The 24,310-nt window shown below is 45.0% G+C and overlaps 2 protein-coding genes across 4 annotated transcripts; one reads left to right on the top strand and one right to left on the bottom strand.

Annotated features, from left to right (window-relative positions):
• The first annotated feature begins 12,854 nt into the window (after positions 1 to 12,854).
• CRIP3 (cysteine rich protein 3) lies at positions 12,855 to 18,652 on the top strand. Of its 3 annotated transcripts, XM_077161872.1 has the most exons (8): positions 12,855 to 14,782; positions 15,024 to 15,118; positions 15,539 to 15,596; positions 15,693 to 15,824; positions 16,583 to 16,654; positions 16,780 to 16,874; positions 16,974 to 17,031; positions 17,201 to 18,652. In XM_077161872.1, the coding sequence occupies exons 1-8, from the start codon at positions 14,740 to 14,742 to the stop codon at positions 17,245 to 17,247; spliced, it is 600 nt and encodes a 199-aa protein (XP_077017987.1). In that variant the 5' UTR covers positions 12,855 to 14,739; the 3' UTR covers positions 17,248 to 18,652. The 3 variants fall into 3 exon arrangements, with proteins under 3 accessions (XP_077017987.1, XP_077017988.1, XP_077017989.1); XM_077161873.1 differs by lacking the exon at positions 16,583 to 16,654; XM_077161874.1 differs by lacking the exon at positions 16,974 to 17,031.
• SLC22A7 (solute carrier family 22 member 7) lies at positions 18,319 to 23,917 on the bottom strand. Its single transcript, XM_077161875.1, is given in 11 exon segments — positions 18,319 to 18,389; positions 18,934 to 18,983; positions 18,985 to 19,137; positions 19,892 to 20,053; positions 20,233 to 20,424; positions 20,919 to 21,076; positions 21,247 to 21,370; positions 22,237 to 22,405; positions 22,530 to 22,684; positions 22,816 to 22,919; positions 23,525 to 23,917. Coding segments are annotated over 11 exon segments (1,731 nt in total).
• Positions 23,918 to 24,310: the final 393 nt, after the last annotated feature.

The following is a 24,310-nucleotide window of genomic DNA, read 5'->3' as shown; positions in this document are numbered from 1 at the left end:
TTGTATTTCTTTTTCTTGTCTAATTGCTCTGGCTAGAACTTCCAACACAATGTTGAATAACAGTGGTGATAGTGGACATCCTTGTCTTGTTCCTGATTTTAGGGGGAAAGTTTTCAGTTTTTCCCCATTGAGAACGATATTAGCTGTGGGTTTTTCATATATTCCCTTTATCATTTTAAGGAAATTCCCTTGTATTCCTATCCTTTGAAGTGTTTTCAACAGGAAAGGATGTTGAATTTTGTCAACTGCCTTCTCTGCATCGAGATGGTCATGTGATTTTTCTGCTTTGATTTGTTGATATGGTGTATTACATTAATTGATTTTCTTATGTTGAACCATCCTTGCATACCTGGGATGAATCCTACTTGGTCATGATGTATAATTCTTTTAATGTGTTGCTGGATTTGATTTGCTAGAATTTTGTTGAGGATTTTTACATCTATATTCATTAGAGATACTGGTCTGTAGTTTTCTTTTTTTGTAATATCTTTGCCTGGTTTTGGTATGAGGGTGATGTTGGCTTCATAGAATGAATTAGGTAGCTTTCCCTCCATTTCAATTTTTTTGAAGAGTTTGAGCAGGATTGGTACTAATTCTTTCTGGAATGTTTGGTAGAATTCACATGTGAAGCCGTCTGGTCCTGGACTTTTCTTTTTGGGAAGCTTTTTAATGACTGATTCAATTTCTTTACTTGTGATTGGTTTGTTGAGGTCATCTGTTTCCATCTTGAGTCGAATTTGGTTGTACATGCCTTTCTAGGAAGTTGTCTATTTCATCTACATTGTTGTATTTATTGGCATAAAGTTGTTCATAGTATCCTGTTATTACCACCGTTATTTCTGTGGGGTCAGTGGTTATGTCTCCTCTTCCATTTCTGATCTTATTTGTTTGCATCCTCTCTCTTCTTCTTTTTATCAACCTTGCTAAGGGCCCATCAATCTTATTGATTTTCTCATAGAACCAAGTTCTGGTTTTATTGATTTTCTCAATTGTTTTCATGTTCTCAATTTCATTTATTTCTGTTCTAATCTTTGTTATTTCTTTCCTTTTGCTTGCTTTGGGGTTAGTTTGCTGTTCTTTCTCCAATTCTTCCAAGTGGACAGTTAATTCCTGTATTTTTGCCCTTTCTTCTTTTTTGATATAGGCATTTAGGGCAATAAATTTCCCTCTTAGCACTGCCTTTGCTGCGTCCTATAAGTTTTGATATGTTGTATTTTCATTTTCATTTGCCTCGAGATATTTACTGATTTCTCTTGTAATTTCTTTCTTGACCCACTGGTTGTTTAAGAGTGTGTTGTTGAGCCTCCACATATTTGTGAGTTTTCTGGTGGTTTGCCTATTATTGATTTCCAACTTCATTCCCTTATGAGCTGAGAAAGTGTTTTGTATGATTTCAGTCTTTTTAAATTTGTTGAGACTTGCTTTGTGACCCAGCATATGGTCTATCTTTGAGAATGATCTATGAGCACTTGAGAAAAATGTGTATCCTGCCTTTGTGGGGTGTAATGTCCTATAAATGTCTGTTAAGTGTAGCTCATTTACTGTAATATTCAAATTCTCTGTTTCTTCATTGATCCTCTGTCTAGATGTTCCGTCCATTGATGAGAGTGGGGAATTGAAGTCTCCAACTATTATGGTAGATGTGTCTATTTCCCTTTTCAGTGTTTGCAGTGTTTCCCTCATGTATTTTGGGGCATTCTGGCTCGGTGCATAAATATTTATGATTGCTATATCTTCATGTCGAATTGTTCCTTTTATTAGTACACAGTATCCTTCTTTGTCTCTCTTTTTTTTTTTTGCTAGAATTTTATTGAGGATTTTTGCATCTATATTCATTAGAGAGATTGGTCTATAGTTTTCTTTTTTTGTAATATCTTTGCCTCGTTTTGGTATGAGGGTGATGTTGGCTTCATAGAATGAATTAGGTAGTTTTCCCTCCACTTTGATTTTTTTGAAGAGTTTGAGGAGAGTTGGTACTAATTCTTTCTGGAATGTTTGATAGAATTCACATGTGAAGCCATCTGGTCCTGGACTTTTCTTTTTAGGAAGCTTTTGAATGACTAATTCAATTTATTTACTTGTGATTGGTTTGTTGAGGTCATCTATTTCTTCTTGAGTCAAAGTTGGTTGTTCATGTCTTTCCAGGAACCCGTCCATTTCATCTAAATTGTTGTATTTATTAGTGTAAAGTTGTTCATAGTATCCTGTTATTACCTCCTTTATTTCTGTGAGGTCAGTAGTTATGTCTCCTCTTCCATTTCTGATCTTATTTATTTGCATCCTCTCTCTTCTTCTTTTTGTCAATCTTGCTAAGGGCCCATCAATCTTATTGATTTTCTCATAGAACCAACTTCTGGTCTTATTGATTTTCTCTATTGTTTTCATGTTTTCAATTTCATTTATTTCTGCTCTGATCATTTGTTATTTCTTTCCTTTTGCTTGCTTTGGGATTAGTTTGCTGTTCTTTCTCCAGTTCTTCCAAGTGGACAGTTAATTCCTGCATTTTTGCCTTTTCTTCTTTTCTGATAAAGGCATTTAGGGCAATAAATTTCCCTCTTAGCACTGCCTTTGCTGCGTCCCATAAGTTTTGATATGTTGTGTTTTCATTTTCATTCGCCTCGAGGTATTTACTAATTTCTCTTGTAATTTCTTCTTTGACCCACTTGTTGTTTAAGAGTGTGTTCTTGAGCCTCCATGTATTTGTGAATTTTCTGGCACTCCGCCTATTATTGATTTCCAACTTCATTCCTTTATGATCTGAGAAAGTGTTGTGTATGATTTCAATCTCTTTAAATTTGTTGAGACTTGCTTTGTGACCCAGCATATGGTCTGTCTTTGAGAATGATCCATGAGCACTTGAGAAAAAGATGTATCCTGCTGTTGTGGGATGTCCTATAAATGTCTGTTAAGTCTAGCTCATTTATAGTAATATTCAGATTCTCTATTTCTTTATTGATCCTCTGTCTAGATGTTCTGTCCATTGATGAGAGTGGTGAATTGAAGTCTCCAACTATTATGGTATCTGTGTCTATTTCCCTTTTCAGTGTTTGCAGTGTATTCCTCACGTATTTTGGGGCATTCTGGTTCGGTGCGTAAATATTTATGATTGTTATGTCTTCTTGTTTAATTGTTCCTTTTATTAGTAGATAGTGTCCTTCTTTGTCTCTTTTAACTGTTTTACATTTGAAGTCTAATTTGTTGGATATTAGTATAGCCACTCCTGCTCTTTTCTGGTTGTTGTTTGCATGAAATATCTTTTCCCAACCTTTCACTTTCAACCTATGTTTATCTTTGGGTCTAAGATGTGTTTCCTGTAGATCCTGTTTTTTAATCCATTCTTCCAGTCTATGTCTTTTGATTGGGGAATTCAGTCCATTAATATTATTGTTATTACTGTTTGGATAATATTTTCCTCTAACATTTTGCCTTTTGTATTATATATATCATATCTGACTTTCCTTCTTTCTACACTCTTCTCCATACCTCTCTCTTCTGTCTTTTCGTATCTGACTCTAGTGCTCCCTTTAGTATTTCTTGCAGAGCTGGTCTCTTGGTCACAAATTCTCTCAGTGACTTTTTGTCTGAGAATGTTTTAATTTCTCCCTCATTTTTGAAGGACAATTTTTCTGGATATAGGAGTCTTGGTTGGCAGTTTTTCTCTTTTAGTAATTTAAATATATCATCCCACTGTCTTCTAGCTTCCATGGTTTCTGCTGAGAAATCTACACATAGTCTTATTGGGTTTCCCTTGTATGTGACGGATTGTTTTTCTCTTGCTGCTTTCAAGATCCTCTCTTTCTCTTTGACCTCTGACATTCTAACTAGTAAGTGTCTTGGAGAACGCCTATTTGGGTCTATTCTCTTTGGGGTGCGCTGCATTTCTTGGATCTGTAAATTTAGGTCTTTCATAAGAGTTGGGAAATTTTCAGTGATAATTTCTTCCATTAGTTTTTCTCCTCCTTTTCCCTTCTCTTCTCCTTCTGGGACACCCACAACACGTATATTTGTGCGGTTCATATTGTCCTTGAGTTCCCTGATACCCTGTTCAAATTTTTCCATTCTTTTCCGGATAGTTTCTGTTTCTTTTTGGAATTCAGATGTTCCATCCTCCAGATCACTAATTCTATCTTCTGTCTCTTTAAATCTATCATTGTAGGTATCCATTGTTTTTTCCATCTTTTCTATTTTATCCTTCACTTCCATAAGCTCTGTGATTTGTTTTTTCAGTTTTTCTATTTCTTCTTTTTGATCAGCCCATGTCTTCTTCATGTCCTCCCTCAATTTATCGATTTCGTTTTTGAAGAGGTTTTCCATTTCTGTTCATATATTCAGCATTAGTTGTCTGAGCTCCTGTATCTCATTTGAACTATTGGTTTGTTCCTTTGACTGGGCCATATTTTCAATTTTCTGAGCGTGATCCGTTATCTTCTGCTGGCGTCTGGGCATTTAGTCAGATTTCCCTGGGAGTTGGACCCAACAGGTTGAAGGATTTTGCTGTGAAATCTCTGGGTTCTGTTTTTCTTATCCTGCCCAGTAGGTGGCGCTCGTGGCACACTTTTGTCTACAGGTCCCACCAATAAAGGTGCTGTGGGTCCTTTAACTTTGGAAAACTCTCACCGTGGGGGAGGTTCGCCAGCTGAAGCAGCTTGGAAGAGTGCCAGCCCGCCCGGGGGTCCGAACGCGGGGAGGATCGCTGGCCGCTGCAGCCCGGGAGAGCGCCCGTCCGAATTTCCTAGTCGGCCCGGGGCACCAAGCGTGGCAGGAGGGCGCCAGCCGCCGCAGCCCAGGAGAGTGCACCGTTCCCAGCTGGACCGGGGACTCACGTGTTTGAAAGGGACCCCCCCGGTCACCGTTCTCCGCGGTCTGGGGATTTCTGATCCAATTCTCTCAGTTGGTCCAGGGGGCCGTGCATGGTGGGGGCGCCAGCCACCACGACTTGAGGGGACCGCCTGCCCAATTCTGCCAGCTGACCTGGGAAGGAGGAAGGGAGGGACTCCAGCCACTTGCTGCCCCTCCCGGAAAAGCCCGCGCCCCTCGGCGATCTCACCAGAGCTGGTTCTGCCAGCCAGTCAGCCGTTCCAGGATGGGGTACACTGTCTTTTTGATCTCTGTCATGGCTCCGGGAGCTGTTCTGTATCGTTTCTACTCCCCTAGTAGCTGTTCTGGAGGAGGAAAGGTGAGGGTGGCAAGGCTGTCGAGGACGGTGGCAGAGGAGCCGGTGAAGGCGGAAGAGGGCACGGTGGTGGTTGGAGAGCCGCTGGAGTAGGAGGAGAAAGGGAAGGATAAGATGGCGGATGGAGCGCCGCCGGAGCAGAAGGGGAAAGAGAAGGGCAAGATGGCGGCGGGAGCACCGCTGGCAAAGAAAGAGGAAGAGGACGGCTAGATGGCGGCGGGAGCGCCGGCGAAGAAAGAGGAAGAGGAGGGCTAGATGGCGGCAGGAGCGCCGGCGGAGAAGGGGGAGGAGCTCTTTGTCTCTTTTAACTGTTTTACATTTGAAGTCTAATTTGTTGGATATTAATATAGCTACTTCTGCTCTTTTCTGGTTGTTATTTGCATGAAATATTTTTTCCCAACCTCTCACTTTCAACCTATGTTTATCTTTGGGTCTAAGATGTGTTTCCTGTAGACAGCATATAGAAGGATCCTGTTTTTTAATCCATTCTGCCAGTCTATGTCTTTTGATTGGGGAGTTCAATCCATTAACATTTAGTGTTATTACTGTTCAGGTAGTACTTTCCTCTACCATTTTTTGCTTTTGTATTTTATATGTCATATCTAATTTTCCTTCTTTCTGTACTCTTCTCCACACCTCTCTCTTCTATCTTTTCATATCTGTCTCTAGTGCTCCCTTTAGTATTTCTTGCAGAGCTGGTCTCTTGGTCACAAATTCTTTCAGTGATTTTTTTTGTCTGAGAATGTTTTAATTTCTCCCTCATTTTTGAAGGACAATTTTGCTGGGTATAGAATTCTTGGTTGACAGTTTTTCTCTTTTAGTAATTTAAATAGATCATCCCACTGTCTTCTCGCCTCCATGGTTTCTGCTGAGAAATCTACACATAGTCTTATTGGGTTTCCCTTGTATGTGATGGATTGCTTTTCTCTTGCTGTTTTCAAGATCCTCTCTTTCTCTTTGACCTCTGACATTCTGACTAGTAAGTGTCTTGGAGAATGTCTATTTGGATCTATTCTCTTTGGGGTGCACTGCACTTCTTGGATCTGTAATTTTAGGTCTTTCATAAGAGTTGGGAAATTTTCAGTGATAATTTCTTCCATTAGTTTTTCTCCTCCTTTTTCCTGCTCTTCTCCTTCTGGGACACCCACAACACGTATATTTGTGTGCTTCATATTATCCTTCAGTTCCCTGAGTCCCTGCTCATATTTTTCCATTTTTTTCCCTATAGTTTTTATATCTTGTCGGATTTCAGATGTTCCATCCTCCAGTTCACTAATCCTAACCTCTGTCTCTTGAAATCTACCATTGTAAGTTTCCATTGTTTTTTTCATCTCTTCTACTGTACCTTTCATCCCCATAAGTTCTGTGATTTGTTTTTTCAGACTTTCCATTTCTTCTTTTTGTTCATTCCTTGCCTTCTTCATATCCTCCCTCAATTCATTGATTTGGTTTTTGATGAGGTTTTCCATGTCTGTTCGTATATTCTGAATTAGTTGTTTCAGCTCTTGTATCTTATTTGAACTATTGGTTTGTTCCTTTGACTGGGCCGTATCTTCAATTTTCCTGGTGTGATTTGTTATTTTTTGCTGGCGTCTAGACATTTAATTACCTTAATTAGTTTATTCTGGAGATTGCTTTCACTTCTCTTACCTAGGGTTTTCTTGCTAGATGAATTTGTTGTCTATCTGTTCTTTGACCTTCAGTTCAGCTTTTTCCGGACCTCTAGCTTAGGTTTTGTTTAACAGAGGGTAATTTTTCAGTTCTTGTTTTCTTGTTTCTTGCCCTGCTTGTATGGTGCCTTTTCCCTCCCCACCCTTAGGAGGGTGCTGTGAATATTTATGTAGAAGTTTTTGTGCAGGCATGTGTTTTCAGTTTTTTTGTGTATATACCCAGAAGTATATACACACAAAAAAACTTTTTTAAAAAAACAAACTTTTCTACTAAAGTATTATGTTCAGGGTGGGCCATGTGGCTCAGCAGGTAAAAATGCTCATGGTTGCCTGCCATGCCCAAGGACCCGGGTTCGATTCCTGGTGCCTGCCCATGTTAAAAAAAAAAAGTATAATGTTCATATTTTTTATAAACACACACATATACAAATGTTTGGCTCAATAAAATTTCACAAAATGAGCACACTAGATAACTACCATGCAGACCAAGAGAGAACACAACCAAAATCCCTGAAGCCCCTGTTAAGCCCTCTTCCAGTTACTATTTCCCAAAATGTAACCATTATTCTGACTTTTGTCTCAGGTGCTTTATCTAAAATTGAGAAAATTCACATAATATATTAACCATTAAAAAGATAAATTATTGTTAATTATGATAAAATATATATAACCTAAACATCATTTTAGCCATTTTAAGTGGACAGTTCTTTGGCGTTAAGTACATTGACAATACTGTGTAACTTTTACCACTATTTCCAGACTATTTTCATCGTTCCAAACTGAAACTCATACCCATTTAGCAGTAACTCCCCCTACCCCTGAAAATTAACCATTTTAAAGTAAGCAATTTGGTGGCATTTATTACATTCCTGAAATGCAGCCATCTCTACCTTGTTCTAAAACATTTTCACCATTCCAAAATAAAACTCCATGCCCAGGCTGGGGCAAGGGTAGCTCCATGGTAGAATTCTCACCTGACAAGTGGGAGACCCAGGTTCGATTCCCAGAGGCTGCCCATGCCAAAAACAAAAAACAGCAACAACCAAAAACATACCCATTAAGCAGTTACTCGCCATTTCTCATTCCCCCTAGCCCCGGACAACCACAAATCTCTTCTGTCTTGGATTTACCTATTCTGGATATTCCATATAAATGGTCATTAAATATGTGATCTTTTGTGTCTGGCTTCTTTCACTTAGCATAATATTTTCAAGGTTCGTATATTTATCAGCTCTTCATTTTTTATGGCCAAATAATATTCCATTGTGTGTATATACTACATTTTACTTATGCCTTCGCTCATTGGTAGACATTTGCGTTGTTTCTACCTTTTGGCTATGAACATTTGTTTGCAAGCATTTGTTTGCTTCCAGTTTTTATGGCTATATACCTAGAAGTGGAATTGGCTGGGTCATATGGTAATTCTATGTTTAACTTTTTGATGAACTACCAGACTGTTTTCCACAGTGACTGCAACATTTTACTTTCCCACCAGGGTAAAAGGTCTCAATTTCTGTACATTCTTGCCAACACTTATTTATTTATAATATTCCCCTTAGTGGGTACCTCCTTGTGGTTATAGTATGTATTTCCATAATGTGGTTATAGTATGTATTTCCATAATGACTAATGAGGTTGAGTATCTTTTCATGTACATATTGGCCATTTGTGTATCTTCTTTGGAGAACTATTCAAATGCTTTGCCCATTTTTTATTTGGGTTGTCTAAGATCTATTTTTTTGTATGTTAACTTTGTAGTCTTTTTTTTCTTAAAAGGTTATCCTGAAAATCATGCATTAAGAAAATATATATGTAAAACTTACTATAGTGTCAGACCTTTACACATCGTATAATTCTTAAATACAAGAAGAAGCACTTCTACCTGTATAAAGATGCATGTTAAAGGTAATATTAATTAGGATTCTTGGTTGTAAGTAACAGAAATCTAACTCAAACAAGCTTAAGAAAAAAAAGAGTGGGGGAAATTCATGGACTTGATAACAGAGAAACCAAGGCAGAACTAGATCCAGGAGATCACAGATGTCATCAGGACTCTATCTTCTCCACTCCTCTGGCTCTGATTGGCTCTATTTTCAGGACTTTCTCCAATCAGGGGTAAAATGGCCCCCAGAAGTCTCAAGCTACTATTTTCCTTATAGGCTTTTATCTAGAGAATGAGCATGTGTCTTTCCTTATAGGACCAAAGGGTCTCATGGAGGACTCTGATAAATCTGACTTGGGTCATATTTCTATCCCTGAATTATTACTGTGGCTAGATGGATGAAATACTCTAACCAGGCCCAGGTCACAAGTTCACCATGGGAAATCAGGGTCTACCCTACTGAACCACCTAGATTAAGCTGAATTAACATGGAATGGCTAGAGGTGAGAATCTCCAAAGAAAATTAAATAGAAAATAAAAATTTCCTTTATAGAGCTACAAAGATTCAGTGACTTCTTTTCTGTAACTTTTCTCCTTGTGACATTTTATCCAGAGATAGGTGCTCAGGTTTTTGTCCCTATTAAGATACTCATAGTAGCTGCCTTTTAAAACATTTTTTTGATAGAGAATAGAAATAAGAACCTTATGGCCCTGTTCCAAAAGCTAAGGACAAGAAGAGAAATAGCCCAGTCATATTGGACTTGGGAAGAGACTGGAACTTGACTGTTGATTCTATCTTGAGCTTCATAGAGAACTGAAAGCCTCCTCTACTGAAAGGTAAGCATTTGTATTTGTTTAAACTCATAAGATTAAACTCTTTTTAGTTTCATTAACATAGTCTTCCAGTCTCATGACCTGGAAGAACAATTTTGTATATTTAAAAAAAAAATTATCCCCAAGACCTTAGTACAGAAATTAGGATGAGGTTGGTATTATCAGTTACCTCCAAGGAGCATTGTTACCATCTATCAGATTTATAAGCAAGCTGAACACCAGGTTTCCCTCTCCTTTTTTTCTCCTCAGTTTCCAGAATATGAATACATTTTTCATGTTGCAAATTATTCCAGGTGAGTTATTTTGATATTCTCTCAGGTGAAATAACATTTCCAAAGATACTAGTAAATCCCTTTTTGCTTGGAAATCCATCATGTAGAGCTGTTATAAATTTCTTTATGAGCATATGTTGAAGGCAGCCAGAGTGAATGTGGTGGAGGCAGGAATCTGGATCCTTTCCTGAAATCTTGATTCTGAATTAGTCCAGCTGATGCCACTGAATCACAAAATGTAGCCCACTCAATATCCTGGGTAGCTAATCCCACTGCAAATAGATATATAAAGAGTGTTGTCAGTGGTTCATATGATGGCAAGATGATGCTCAAAACAAGGGGAAAAAAATCAAACAGACTCTTGCAGGAGCCATTAATAATGTAATAAAGCAGCAATTCTCTACAGGTGAGGGATTAGTGTCCTATTAAGAAAGCATATTCAGTCTGTTTTTGCTCTGTATGTGTTTCTATTTTATTTATTTTAAGCAATATGAACTACAGAAGGTAAAATTTTCTGCTTGGAGGGGATGTGCAAAAGATGGCGTGAGAAAGCATAAGGGTTATAGGTATAAGGTTAAGAAACACATAAAGAGGTAAGACTGATTTTTCACTGACATACCAGAACTGAGTGATTTCCCTTTCAAAAGAGTCATCTAGGCACAAGGTTCTTAATAATACCTTAAAAGTCACAAGCATATGACCATGTACTTGAGCAAGTCTACAAAGACATAAAATGAGTGGAGTTTACAGTTGTAATCAAAACTTACTGCAAAGCTAACCTGACAGAACATAGCAGCCATATTTGCAAGGTGTTTTACGGTTTACATAACACTTTCCCACATTCTCTCATTTGCCATATATTTAATGATAGACATAATTGTACTCCACGCTAATTAATCTTAATTAGTAAGTTCTTGTGAATGACTGTTATTAGTGGGACTAGTCTCCTACCAAAGCAAGTTTTCAGTTCTCTTTTTACTTTATTAATTGCCTAGTATTTATAATCAGTATAAATCGTATTCCCCGATTTGTGTCATACACACTGATCCTCACTTAAATTAAAAAACAAACTCCTGAGACCTTACTCCTAGGCAGCTGAGCTTCCTTCATTCCAGAGCTTCTGTTGCTACTACTGTCCCATGAAGTCCAGTCCCTACCAGTTCCTTCCCCTCCTGATGAGGACTTGTGTATAACATTTAATATTCATTCACCAACAAATATCTGTTGAACATTGTGTGTCAGAGATTGCACAAGGCACTGGAAACGTGCACAGTGGTTGGCTAGGCAGCTCTTGTCCCTGCCCCCATGGAGCTAACACTAATAAGGCAGGCAAGGCTTATGATACAGATGTAGGCAGGAAGTTGGTAGGCCTATTTGGTTTTCTTGCTAAGCTATAACCTTGCCTTTATTAGTAGTAAAGGTGATGCATGGATTGCCACTTGCTTTTTTTTCTCATTTGGTTCAGCACTCAGGCAGAGAAAACAGGTCTGTAATTGAATAGACTCCTTCGACCCTTAGCACACGATACTATGGGAGAGAAGGCCTAGGGCCAATAGCCTGATATTGAGTAGGGGAGAGAGAGCTAAAGTTAGGCAGGAATTAGTGATGTGAAGATAGTTTGGGATGTGAATTCCCAAAAAGGAGATGGCATTTTTAAAGTCCCTGAGATAGGAAAGAGCTTGGCAAGTTTAAGAAGCTCACTTAGTGTGGTTGGAGGGGTTGATACAACAGGAAGAATACCTAGAAGACTGGAAAGGTGGAGAGCCTGGGCATGATGGGTATTAGAGCCAAGTTAAAAACTTTATGGGCACTAAGAAGCCATGGAAAGGTTTTAATGACATTTCCTTGTCCTTTGCCCCTCAACCCATTATTTACCTGAATAGGTCCTCTTATCTTCAGGTACAGAGGTGCTTTGCAGATAAGTGTAGATCCTTTCAGGATAAAACACATAGGCAGCTCAGCAGAAACCATACTTGGGAGCATGGAGTAGAAAGAGTGTGGGCTCTGGAGTCAGAATGCTTGAGGCTATATGATATTGAACAAATTTCTTAACCTTTCCAAGCCACTTTCATTTTCTGTACAATTGGAAATGTAGCATTTATACCCCTCATCAGGTGGTTGTGAGGAGCTTTAATAACAGATATGGTAACTGGCAATCCCTAGACAATAGCTGTCTTTATTTTAACAATGCTCCCTTGCTAACATGCATTTCAGACTTCTCTTTGGGAATGGAACCACAGAATCATAGATTATCAAATTGTGAAGACCTTAAAAATCTGTCTGCGTATGATGCTTGCATCCTTCCACAACACTGACAGTCAGTTGATTTGTTGTCCAGTGTTACTTATAACATATCCAGAGACAGGAAACACACTGCTGTCGGAGGTAGCCACTCCATGTTGAGCTCTGTCTATTAGAAGATTTTTCTTGAATTGAATTCTGATCTATCACCCTATCACCTCTATTGCAGATACCATGACAGAGGTCTGTGCAGGGAAAAGCAAGTAGGAGCACAAAGGAAACAGTCATCTCTGTGGGAGAAGGGCATGCCTTTTAGAGGAGATGACAAAAACTGCATCTTGACAGTTAACTAGGTAATTCTTACACTCAGCCAGACTTACTTACCCATTTGTGGTATTTGTTAAACTATGATTTAGTGACTTGTAAATAGTTATACCAATTATTCTAGAAAACACTTCAAAAAAAAATTCCTACAAGAATTGTTAATTTTCCCTGTTAACATTCCTCACACAGCCTCTTTTAGTGTAGAGAATAATGGTAACTTGGCAAGGAAAAAAAAGAGTGAAATACTATGCTGTACCTGCAAATGGATACCAAATGTTCAGAAAGAAGGAAGCCTCGAGTAGTCTCTCCTGAGCACTTTAATAGAGGAGTTGTGTTTGTCACTCCTCAATATGAGAAGGCCAGAGAAGATGGGAAACAGTTGTGTGAAAGCAGCATGGTACTCACACCCTGATGTATGCTTCTCATGTTAAGCCTTGGGCTGGATGCTGAGGTAAAGATGACATACCTAGGAGGGATAAGGCAGGTGCATAAAGTGATCCAAAGCAAAAAGCACTGGGGAAAAATGGGAAAGGATTATTTGTTGTGCCATGGACATTATGAGGAGGGCAGATCCTTGGGCAGATGAAGTTAGCCTTCCTAAGAGGAGGCAGCATGTCTAAGAATAAATATACCAATGCAATACTCCCACCCTTCTGAAGTGCGAATTTTTCCATGGGAGTCATAGGGAGCAAAAAGCAGTGAACTTTGAGCTGCTTTTGAGAAGAAATATTTGAGAAAGGCAGAACCATGAGAGTAATATTCAGTGGAAGCTAAATCTATAATATTTTTCAAGTGTGTTAAAGAAGCCCTTTAAAAAACAGTTATAAAAATTAAAGATCTTGAAATATTCCCCAAAGCAAGAAACAAATGAGAAAGCGTAGAAAAGTTTGTCTCACAGTATGCAATCCTTCCACCCTTAACAATGAACAAGGCAAAAAGCTAAACATAGAATTACCATATGACCTGGCGATTCCACTCCTAGGAAATACCCAAAAGAATTGAAAACAGGGACTCAAAACAGCTATTTGTATATCAACATTCATAGCAGTATTATTCACAGTAGCCAAAAGATGGAAACAACCCGTGTCCATCAACAAATGAATGGATAAACAAAATGTAATATATACATATAATGGAATATTACATGCTGCAACATGGATAAACTGTGAAAACATCATACTAAGTGATATAAGCCAACACAAAAAGACAAATATTGTGATTTTGATTTGTATTTCCCTAATGACTAAGGGTGTTGAGCATCTTTTCATGTGCTTATTGGCTATTTATCTTGGAAGATGTTTATTCAAATTATTTGTTTTTTTAATTGGGTGGTCTTTTTATTGTTGGGTTGTTCTTTATCTTTTCTGGATACTGTAACCCATCAGAAATGTGACTTGCAAATATTTTCTCCCCTTCTATGAGTAGACTTTTCATTTTGTTGATAATGTCTTTGAAGCATTACTGTGCTACTTTTAACAAATATTTAAACATTTGAAAGCAAACTAAATTAAAGATATGTAAAGGTGTCTAAATCAGACTTTCAAGTTTATAATAAGCAAGCATTCTCTAAATGTGGTCTGCATACAGTGTTTTTCTTGTTCAGTTATACCGTTTCCAGTCTTCCAAACTAAGAGTCTTGAGTTTAGTAAAAGACCCACCGTGATGATGGTTATCGCTTTTATAGCATTACGTGCCTTAACATTACGTGTAAAGTGTTTGAGTACTTAACATGTATTAACTCATCTAATAGTCACAACAATCCTAAAAAATAGAGATTGTTATCATCATACTTATCATACAGATAAGAAAATGTAGGCAGAGGAAAGTTAAGTAATTTGCCTGAAGCCAAACAGCTAAATCACAAAGGTGGGCTCCGAAACTAGGAAGCCTGGCTTCAGAGTCTGTGGCTCTTAACCATTTCCCTAGTGTTGACTTGGAATTCAGCCATTTCAAAAATGCTTACTCCCTCGCTTTGGGGAGGGAGTAGTGTGTTCATAACATTTGTGGTCTGGACACCTTCCTTCTCCTTATCAAACCAGAAACTTGTGTCACCAGTCTAGGCGTCTTCATTGCACCCCTCCCCTACCAGTCCGGAGCTCCTTCACTTCAGGATGCTCTTTCCCCCTCAGATCAGAGACTTAACTGTTCAAAATAACTACAAGGTCCACTGTGTCCCTAGCGAGGAGTGGTTTTAAATTTCTGGCAGCCAGTCAGCGCCACAGAGCAGTGAATTGAGCCCAGTGAGGGTCAAAGCTGTGCCATGGGCGGAGCCTGCAAAGGGGGAGGGAACGGAGCCCGGCGGAGGTACCTACTGTGTTCCTCGCTTTTTCCCTGTGAGGAGCCATGAGTTGGACCTGTCCGCGTTGCCAGCAACCGGTTTTCTTCGGTGAGGCACAGACTGAGGGGAAATGGGGGAGATAACGGGGCGAGTGTGAATAGCTAGATTCCCTTAGGAAGCAAGGGGCTGGCGATGGTGCGGTCCCAGAACCCCTTTTCCTCTTGTGACGGACGGGTGTTCCGCCAGCTCCCAAACGCGTCCTCCCCACTCTAAGAGCCGGGTGGGGTGCATCGAGGGCTGAAGAAGGCCCCTGATCTCCGCCCAGCACTTTATCCTGCTCCCTCCACAGCTGAGAAGGTGAGCTCACTGGGCAAGAATTGGCACCGCTTCTGCCTGAAATGTGAGCGCTGCCACAGCGTCCTGTCCCCCGGCGGGCACGCAGAGGTAAGGTCTGGCCAGGGTGCACAACCTTGTATCTGTCACTATCCCCCAGACCTTGATTCCCAGTTTCAGCCTTGGAGGCTGGTCAAGGTCCACCACAGCATCCAACTCCACCACCACCCATCCCATGGACCACACACTAGCTAGGATCAGGGGAACTTGTGTTATGTTGGTGGACTTCATGCTGGGGCGGGGGAGGGACAGCACCAGTGCCTCCTGACCTTCTCTTGCCCTTTCTCCCTCAACCATACTGGTAATTCTGGTCAATGCCTACCTTTGCCAGCCTTCCATTCTACCCCTCCCAGCCCTACCAGAAAAGGCCAGTGGACAGACTACCTGGTAGTCTATCTTAAGGGGAGGCTGTGGGGCACAGGAGAGGCCCCCTTGGCTCTAACCAAGCCCCTTCCCTCTGTTTGTGCCCAGCATAAAGGGAGGCCATATTGCCATAAGCCATGCTACGGAGCACTCTTTGGACCCAGGGGTAAGTTCCAGGGTGGAAGGTAACAGATGGCAACAGAATCCTCCCTTCAGCTGGGAGCTGAAGGCTCAAGCCTAGCCTTCCCTCTTCTCTCTGCAGGGGTGAACATTGGTGGTGTGGGCTCTTATCTCTACAACCACCCCACTCCTACCTCTGCCAGCACCACTTCCTTCAGGCCCAGCAGCTTCAGCCCCTCCAGACCCAGGACTGGCCTCTCCCAACGCAAGAAAAGTAAGTGAGGTTGGGCTTTAGCCCCAGCTCCTCCTGACCCTTTCCCTGGCTGGGCATGAATTGGGCCCAGGTGGCAGTCTCCTACCCAGCCCTCTGCTTCAGATACCTGTAACTGTTTTTGGCAAAGTTATCTGTGGATTCCTTTTTTAGTTTCCCTTGTATCACCAGCTGAGTTAAGAATTAAGTAGGACAAATGGCATCATCACTCCCATTTTCAGTGAAGAAACAGGTCCAGAGAGGGCAAGTGACTTTGTGTAGTCACACAGCTAGTCAGAGGCAGAACTGACCTAGGATTTGGGCCTCTCCCTGGGCAGGGCTGTGGAAGGAATGACCTTTTAACTAAGTGTTATTGAGATGGGTCCAGCCCCTCACCTTCAGCTTCTCCCCTCTAGTCCTGGATTCTCCCTCCCATCCCATGGAGTAGGCATTGACACTGTGCTCCCCAACACATGACACCCTTGCCCTGGCCAGCTCTTATGTCGGCTCAGGTTTCCTGGGGATTGAGTTGCTGACAGGTTTGGACTGGTGGGCACCTGAGCCCCTGGGAGAATAAGGTAGCAGGTGGTCCCTCCTGCAAAGAGGATGGGGCAGGAGGTGGGGTCAGAAGGAACTTGGCCCTGGGCCCAAAGAAGGCAGACTTACCATGTGGTAAGCATGGCTTTTGAAAGAGGACAGTGCCACGTATGGGCAAGTGCTGGTGGCCCTGCTTAGGCCCTGGCCCCCACCTCAGCCCTAGCCAGGGCCTCTTACCCTTAAAGGCCCTCCCCACATGAAGATGTTCACTGGGGAGACCTCGCTGTGCCCTGGCTGTGGGGAGCCCGTCTATTTCGGTAAGTGACAGTGGAAACCTTGGGAAGAGGGGGTATAGGGCGTGCAGCAAGGGGCAGGGAGGTGGTCCAAGGTAGGTGGGTCTTCCTACCCTGTCCCCAGAGCCACAGCCTCTCTTCCTCACCAGCTGAGAAGGTGATGTCTTTGGGCAGAAATTGGCACCGACCCTGTCTGAGGTGCCAGCGCTGCCAGAAGACCCTGACTTCTGGGAGCCATGCCGAGGTAAGCAGGTCAGAGATGGGTGGATATGCTGGAAGGAGGGAGGCTGGAAATGGGAAGAGAGCCAGGCTGAGGCAGGCTATCTTTCTCTCTGTGTCTTAGCATGACGGCGTCCCCTACTGCCACATTCCCTGCTACGGCTACCTGTTTGGCCCCAAAGGTGGGCAGCCCTACCCCAGATGCCAGGCCTAAAATATGGAATGTACATGGTCTGTGGGGATGTGTGGATAACTTCCCCTGTGGTCAAACATCCCAGCCTCCTCCCAATTCCCTCTAGCCCTTAACCCAGCATACCCCAGCCAAATTGGTGATGGGGCTCTCTCCCTCAGGTGTGAACATTGGCGATGTGGGCTGCTACATCTATGACCGGAGCTAAAATCCAAATGAGGTGGTCACAAGAGAAGTCACCCTTACTCAGGCCTCCCACCATCCCCTCCCTGGTCCAATGGATTCTCTAGTCCCATGGGGGTAGGGAATGGTAGGATCCTGGGGCCTGAGCTTAGGCTCCATGGGAGGAACAGGCCCATGGACCAGAGTCTGGAGTTTCTCTGCCAACTCTTGCTTTCTCATTCCTGTCAGGTCTGGGGTCATAGGCTACGCCATTTTCAAGGCTAGCCCCCCTGGCCTTCCTACCCTCTTTCCCAACAAGTTCTGGAGCTTCAAGTTACTCATAAAATTTGTGTTTATTGAATCTCAGCCTCTCTGGTTTCTCCAGTAAAATACTGGCTCCCTTGCCTTCAGCTTTTCTGTGGGCTGGAGGCCTAAATATAGGTTTGGAGAGTGGAGAGTGTGGCAATGGGGGTGCATTGCCCTACAGGGTGCCTAGGGACAAAGAGCTCTGTTTTCCTAGTCCCGTGATCCTGGCATTGGGTATCTTCAGCTCCACACCGTGGACAGCATGTCCACCAGCCCCATTGGTGCCAGAAGTCATAGGATTGTCCCTTATTTAGCACCATCTCTAGAAAAAGTACCTTCTTTAACATGTCATTTGAGCATAATGGATTCTGTGGTGAAGTCTGCTAAGATGCTTCATTATTCTGCGAGATGAACAGACAGGTCCATAGAGGGAAAAGCACATACCTGCCCAAGGCCACACAGCAAATCAGTGGGGAAACTGGCATTGGAACCCAGGGCAAACTCAGTGGCTTCCCATCCAGGGCTCTTCCCATAGCTTCCCACTGTTGCCCCAACCCTAGAGGCATCTTTATTCACAGAAGATTCCCCAGCCAGGAGAAGAGGCCCAGAATTTTTCAGTGGTCCACTACATTCTGAGAAGTTGCCCTGTTGCTAGAGGCAGAACAGTTAGGACTGGATGAGCACAGGGAGGGGGCTCCAGTGGCACCTCCAGCCCTCAGCTGGTAGTCTAAGGCCCCAACCACAGAGATTTCCCTTCTGCTTCCCCAGCTCCTGCTGCACAGCTTCTGTGGAGGGCCTGCTCCAATCCTTCTCAGTTCTGGACCTGCTTCATGGGCACCTCTTCCTCTTGCAGGCTGGACAGGGTACTGCAGAGGAAGGAGCCATGAGCAGAGGGAGAGTTTACCTCAGAGTTAAATCCAGAGTTAGCCCCTGAGTTTCCCAACCAAGCCTGACCCATCAGGGCAGGCCCATGGCTCTCCTCAACACCTGGTATCCAAACACGTACTCCCACAAGGGACTCACACACATGCTTGTATATATACCTGCTGTGTAGGCATACCTGAGTGTGCGCACATAAACCTCTTACCCAAATGTTGGGTATTTGTGTGTACACACTTATGGACTCCTACTTTTTTTTTTTTTTTTTTTTTTATGGCATGGGCAGGCACCGGGAATCAAGCCTGGGTCTCTAGCATGGCAGGCAAGAACTCTTCCTTCTGAGCCACTATGACCCGCCCTGCACTCAAACATTTTTACACATGAAGTTTACATACCTCTGAAACATATTCATCTGTGTACACTCATATACATGCACCAAGTACACATATGCAAACATCTTCCTCTTTGAGGAAGGTACAAAGCACCTGAGCACACATACCATGCACATGCTCACATATGCGCATACACAGCGTCCTGTGCACACACCTCCTCTTCTCCACGTCCTGGATGGTCTCTGGCAGCTGTGTCTGCCTAGTCTGGCAGCAGGACTGCAGTGCAGGCAGCCAGCAGGGCAATCCCCCTGTAAGTGAGCTTAGGCAGTGGCAACCACACTCCGTCCAGCGAGGCTGCCAGTGGAGCCAGTGAGCCCCCCAGCCGGCCCACCAGTGCAGTCAGCCCCATCCCTGTCTGTCTGTCCAAAGAGAGAGGATGGGAGAGGAGGTTATTGCTCAAACCTACTTGATGAGCTCACACCTGCTCATGCCCCACAGGGCTCCCCTTACAGAATTGGCAGGCCCTGTACCTGGTTTTCACTGGACAGCTGAGAGAACTAGGGCTTGTTTCAGTTGGTCTCAGCCAGGCTAGGCCACCTCACGCCAATCTCATAAAGTACGAACTAGCTATCACCACAAGTGATAAAGGAGAAAAGTAACAAGAAAGCAGGTAGGGAAAAGCTAATGTGGAAGGAAGGGGATCAGCAGCTTGCACAGGCCCTGACATGTTAGAGGAGAATCAAGCCTTTCTAAACATACCCAGTTGCCTAGAGTCCTCTTCTCTCCTGTCACCTCCTGGAGTTACCATCCAATAATCAGTTAAAAGATCCCCCCAGAAGCAACTCACAAAAGTAGTTCTGCTTTCACGAGGTGGTGATTGGGTGGGCAGGATGGGGCTTCTTGTGACTATTTTCTTCTTAAGGAGGTCTAGAGAGGTTGCCTGACTTGTCACAGCATCACACAGTGCACAAGATAAAATACTGGCTGGCCCCAACTGCTGCCAGGCTCAGGCAAACACAGACACTGGTTAGCTCTGTGTTCTGGGTATGGTGTGAGAATGGGTTGCGAGGGTCTGTGGTGTAGTGTGTGTGTGGTGGGGTGAAAGAGTTTTAAGAGATGTGATAGACAAGCTTAATCCTCAGGTGGGTTGTCTGGGGCCCAGGTCCCACTTACCTGAGCACGGTGGGGTACAACTCTGACGTGAACAAGTAGGCAGTGGTGAAGGCGGCTTCAGAAAAACCCTTCCCCATCACCACCAGGGCAGTGCTCCAGGGCCCTGTCTCTGGAGGAAAAGGGGGTCAGGCAATGAGCTGGGCCATGTGGGCGAGGCGAGGGCTCCCTGGATGGAAAGTGGAGTCTCCGAAGAGTGGGAGGAACTTAATGGTCTGAGTTTTCCAGCCACAGGATGGGGGTGGGGGGGGTTTCTTTGCCAGGAGGTGGGGTCTCTGGGGCAGCGGGCTGGGTTCCAGGACTTGGACTCATGGAAGTGGGCGGGGCCTGCGGGCGGGGCTCACCCAAGGACACCAGCCGTGCCTAGCAGCGACCCGACCTGCGTGAGGCGACGTCCAGCGCGGCGCACCGACAGGTAGACCAGCAGCTTGGAGGGCACCTCCACGGCCCCAAACAGCAGCTGCGTCTGGTACACATTTAGTCCCAACCCGGACACATTCATGCTCAAACCATAATAGGAGAAGTTCACTCCAAACCTGCAGAAGATCGCGATGCCACTCGGGATGTGGGGGTGGGGGTGGGGCGGCGAGCCAGCTTTCCCACCTCCCTTGTCCTTTCTTCTCAGGGAGGAACACCTCCCAGGCTTTAGAGCCCACTGCCTAGGATCTTCTCCATTCTGTAACGCTCCCTGAGTGTGCAGTACATGCCTTCAGCCAAAGCAACTTTACCCTAATCTTCATATTAACTCTGTAAAGTCGGAAATAAAGCATCCTCACTTTACAGAAGGGACACTGAGGCTCAGAGTGGTTAAGTGACCTGTCAAAGTCATAAAGTAAGAAAGTGCTGGAGCCTGAAAATTCAAACCCAATTGTCTGATACCTTCTCCACCTTCTGATGTCCCCCAGCCAGATCCCGGACGTAGATCCTCCTGTCCTCCCCAGTTCATTTGTCCCTCATACTTCTCACACTCAGCATCCTCTAGGAGCCTGTCCCCACCTCCACCCTAGTCCCAGGCCAGACTCTTTCTCACCACACCACCATGCAGCACAGCGAGATGTGTCGCAGCCTAGGTGTGTGGAACAGGTCTAGGTACGAGGGTCTGTGGTAGTGGAGAGGGTGAGATTGTGACATTAGAGTTGGCTGTGTGGCCTCAGCAGGGCATGTTGCTCTCTCTGGGTCTCCTTTCCTCTGAAGTGATGAAGGTAAGGCACACGTGGACGCTGAGAAGGGTGGGCCCTGAGTCAAGGCTGTGACCTACCAGGCAGGACATCCTAAAGAGTTTAGAGCTCTCCACAGAGGGCCCGAAAGAGAGGAGGGTGCTTGACAGACCACACTTACACCTACACAGTCACCCTCACCTCCCGGCTCAAACCGTTGTCACCCACAGGCCGCCCATTCATCCTGGCACAGCAGAGCAGGTACCCATGGGCCTCCTCTACACGGCCCTGCGTCAGAAGCCAGCGGGCAGACTCAGGCACCCACCTAGGGGACAAACGGGAGTCCCTTCAGTTGGAAAGTTGGGCTTTGGAGCTGGCTTACAGCAACACACTAAGTTACAGCAGGCTGTCAACCTCCAGCTCTTGTTCGTACAATCCCCTCAGGCTAGACCATCCTCTCCCCCCACCTCCCCATACCTGATGAGCTCTTACTCATCCTTTAATGTCACCTCAAAAGCCACATCCTCCCAGACATCATTGCCCAGGTTTGGATTGCCACTACCTGGGAGTCCCTTCCTAACCCTTTCCTACTGAACTGAATTGGCCTCATCCATAGGACTTCAGTCCCCTGCCACCTACTCCTTCCGTGGGTGGTAGGAGAGCATAGGATAAAGGGAGACATATCCAGAAGAGTCAGCCAAAGCTAAGTCATCTTTGGGAGGCAATGGAATGCCCACTCCCCTGCCTGGGAGTGGCTCACCTCCCTATGCTAGCCCAGTCTCCACCCCTCTACAGGGCCAGCCTCAATCTGTCTTTATCTCTCCATCTCTTGTCTCTCAGGTCTCTCCCTCACTTGTTTTCTCTTGTCTCTCACTGTGTCTGTCTCCATCTGTCCCTCTGGACCTACCTTTCAATCCTGGCCTTTCAGTCATTGTCTCTTGCTAGTTCTCGCTCTCTGTTTCTCTAAATCTTGTTCTCTTGTCTTTCACTGCACTGTGCCATCATCATCCATCTCTATGTCTCAGTCTCTGTTTACTGATTTCTATATCTCTCTGTCTCTTCTTGTCTCTTGGTCACTGATGCTGGCTGTCTCCCTTTCTCCCTGTCTCTCTGCCTTTGGGTCTCAGTTTCCAATTAATTCTGTCTCTGAGCTCCTTTATCTCCAGCTTCCCAAGTTCCTGAAGACCTCACCAGAGGCTGAGGATGCCTGGGTCACAGAGCAAGGTGACCGCCAGCAGAAGCCATCGCCAGTCACGTATCAGGTACCCGACCAGTGCCAGCAGTATCATGCCCCCTGTCCAGAAGGTGCTGCTCAGGATACCTGCCACGGTGCGGTGCCCCATGTCCAGCCACTCCAGCTCTGGGCCCAGGGAAGGGGCCAGAGACAGAAAGACAATTAGTAGGGAGCAGCTGGGCTCAGGCTCACCCTTAACAACCACCTCCCTCCAGCCCTGTAGGCCCTCCCCATCCCTCGCCTGCCTCACCCAGTGGCATCACAGTGATGGTGAAGCCAGCCAGGGCTGTGCCAGTCAGGGTATGGGTGACAGCAAACATGATGTAGCTCACTGAGGCTGCAGATGCCAGGCCCAGCACCAGGGCACTCACATAAGCCACCAGCAACAGGCGGCGGCGCCCAAACCTGCAAAGGGGCCGTGCAGGGTCAGCGGCCCTGTGAAGTTGTCCCAAGAAAGGTATACTAGGCCCATACCCCATCTAAAGGGAGAGGATCTCCCCACCCCATTCCCCTATTGGCCCCACGCCTCATCCCACCTGTCAGATAGGTATCCAAAGGCCACGGCACCCACCAGCACACCAGCGAAGAAGAAGGTGGATATGGCTCTGTTCAGGCCTTTCTGCTCACACACCAGGTCCCACTGGAAGGATAGGCAGGAAGGGGCCTCCCATGGGCACAGGCCCCCCTCCTGCTGACACCAGCCCCTCCTTTCCAGACCTGGGGCCTTCTGGGGTCAACTATGTCATCCCTCTGCCTCCATGCCAGATATTAAGCACCCCAACTATTCACCCCAGTATGGGGGTGGGAGTAGAGGGTGAAAGGCTGTGCCTTTCCCCAATCCTGCAGCTCAGCTTTGCTTTTACTGTGATGACAGGAGTCCTGACCCACTCCAGAAAGAGACTGCCCCACCATCACGCCATCTCCAGATGGATTATCTAAATCCCAGACCTAAGCTCTGAAAAGAGGAGTGAAGGAGTTTTTGATGTTTCTCTATCTCTTACTCAGCTCTCTGCCCCAACTCCCTGCAACCAGCTTAGCCCTTCCTTGCCTTAATCACCTCTCAGTTACTGATAACAATAGTAGCTCCTGTATATGGGCCCTTTACTACTAGCAAGAACTATGCTCATGCTTTACATTCAATACCTCTTCTGCCGATGGGTAAAATGAGACTTGAAGAAGCAAAGCAATGTATCTAATGTCACACAGTAACCACCCACGTGTCCCCCAACCTCGGAGCTCCTGTACCTCAGTTGCAATGGTGGAGGAGAACTCTGATCAGTCGTACTCCCAGCCCTGAGGGCAAGGCACTGTGGTGAGTTCACCTTCCAGGTCCCCAGAGTTTTGTCCCTCTTCCCCCAACGTGGTGTTGGGGAGGGACCGGGGGTGGGCGAAGCGGAGACAGGAGCTGAGCGTGCCATCAGGCTCCCGAGGTAGGTAAGCCACTAGCCATGCATCCTGGTGGGTGATGTTAGCAGGGGCACTGGGCAGGGCACAGTGGTGAGCAGGTACGGCAGCCAGGAAGATAGGCAGGAGAAAGTGCAGGGGCAGCAGCACCCGGGGCAGGGCCAGCAGTGCTACATTCCGCAGTTGAAATGGCCCAAAGCCACCCACCTGGTCCAGCAGCTCCTCAAAGGCCATGCCACCCACCTACCAACTGTCCCTAGTGTGGGCCCCTCTGTAGTGCCCAGCACGGCTTAACCTGCCCACCGCCTGGACCCTTGGACTCCAGGGGCGGAAGCAAAATAGACTGATGAGCATGGAGCCTGCAGCCAGAATCCAGCCCCCAGGGGCTGGCTCAGGACTGGGCCCTCCCTGGCCACCTAGGTCTTCAGAAAACCCTGTCCATTGGCCCAGTGCCTGGGGGAAGGGGCTGCTATCCATTCAGAGGCCTTGAACCACAATGATGGGGTAGCTGTCTGTAAGGCAGATGAACACCCAGCCCCTTAGTCAGCAGAGCTCCGAGGGTCTCTGAGAGGAGGCCCTGGGCACAGTGCCAGCCTTCCCTGGATGCCCTTTGTCCTATAGGCCTTA

Source organism: Tamandua tetradactyla, chromosome 5 (assembly GCF_023851605.1).
Source record: "Tamandua tetradactyla isolate mTamTet1 chromosome 5, mTamTet1.pri, whole genome shotgun sequence".
Taxonomy (NCBI): domain Eukaryota; kingdom Metazoa; phylum Chordata; class Mammalia; order Pilosa; family Myrmecophagidae; genus Tamandua; species Tamandua tetradactyla.
Note: the sequence above shows the minus strand (reverse complement) of the source record. Positions and strands in the feature narration are given on the sequence as shown.

Bases quoted from the DNA above. Each gene is read 5' to 3' on its own strand.
- CRIP3 (XM_077161872.1), top strand. From the start codon at position 14,740: ATGAGTTGGACCTGTCCGCGTTGCCAGCAACCGGTTTTCTTCG. The intron at 15,119-15,538 runs GTAAGGTCTGGC...GTTTGTGCCCAG, and splicing joins CCCCCGGCGGGCACGCAGAG to CATAAAGGGAGGCCATATTG. The intron at 17,032-17,200 runs GTGGGCAGCCCT...TCTCTCCCTCAG, and splicing joins CTACCTGTTTGGCCCCAAAG to GTGTGAACATTGGCGATGTG.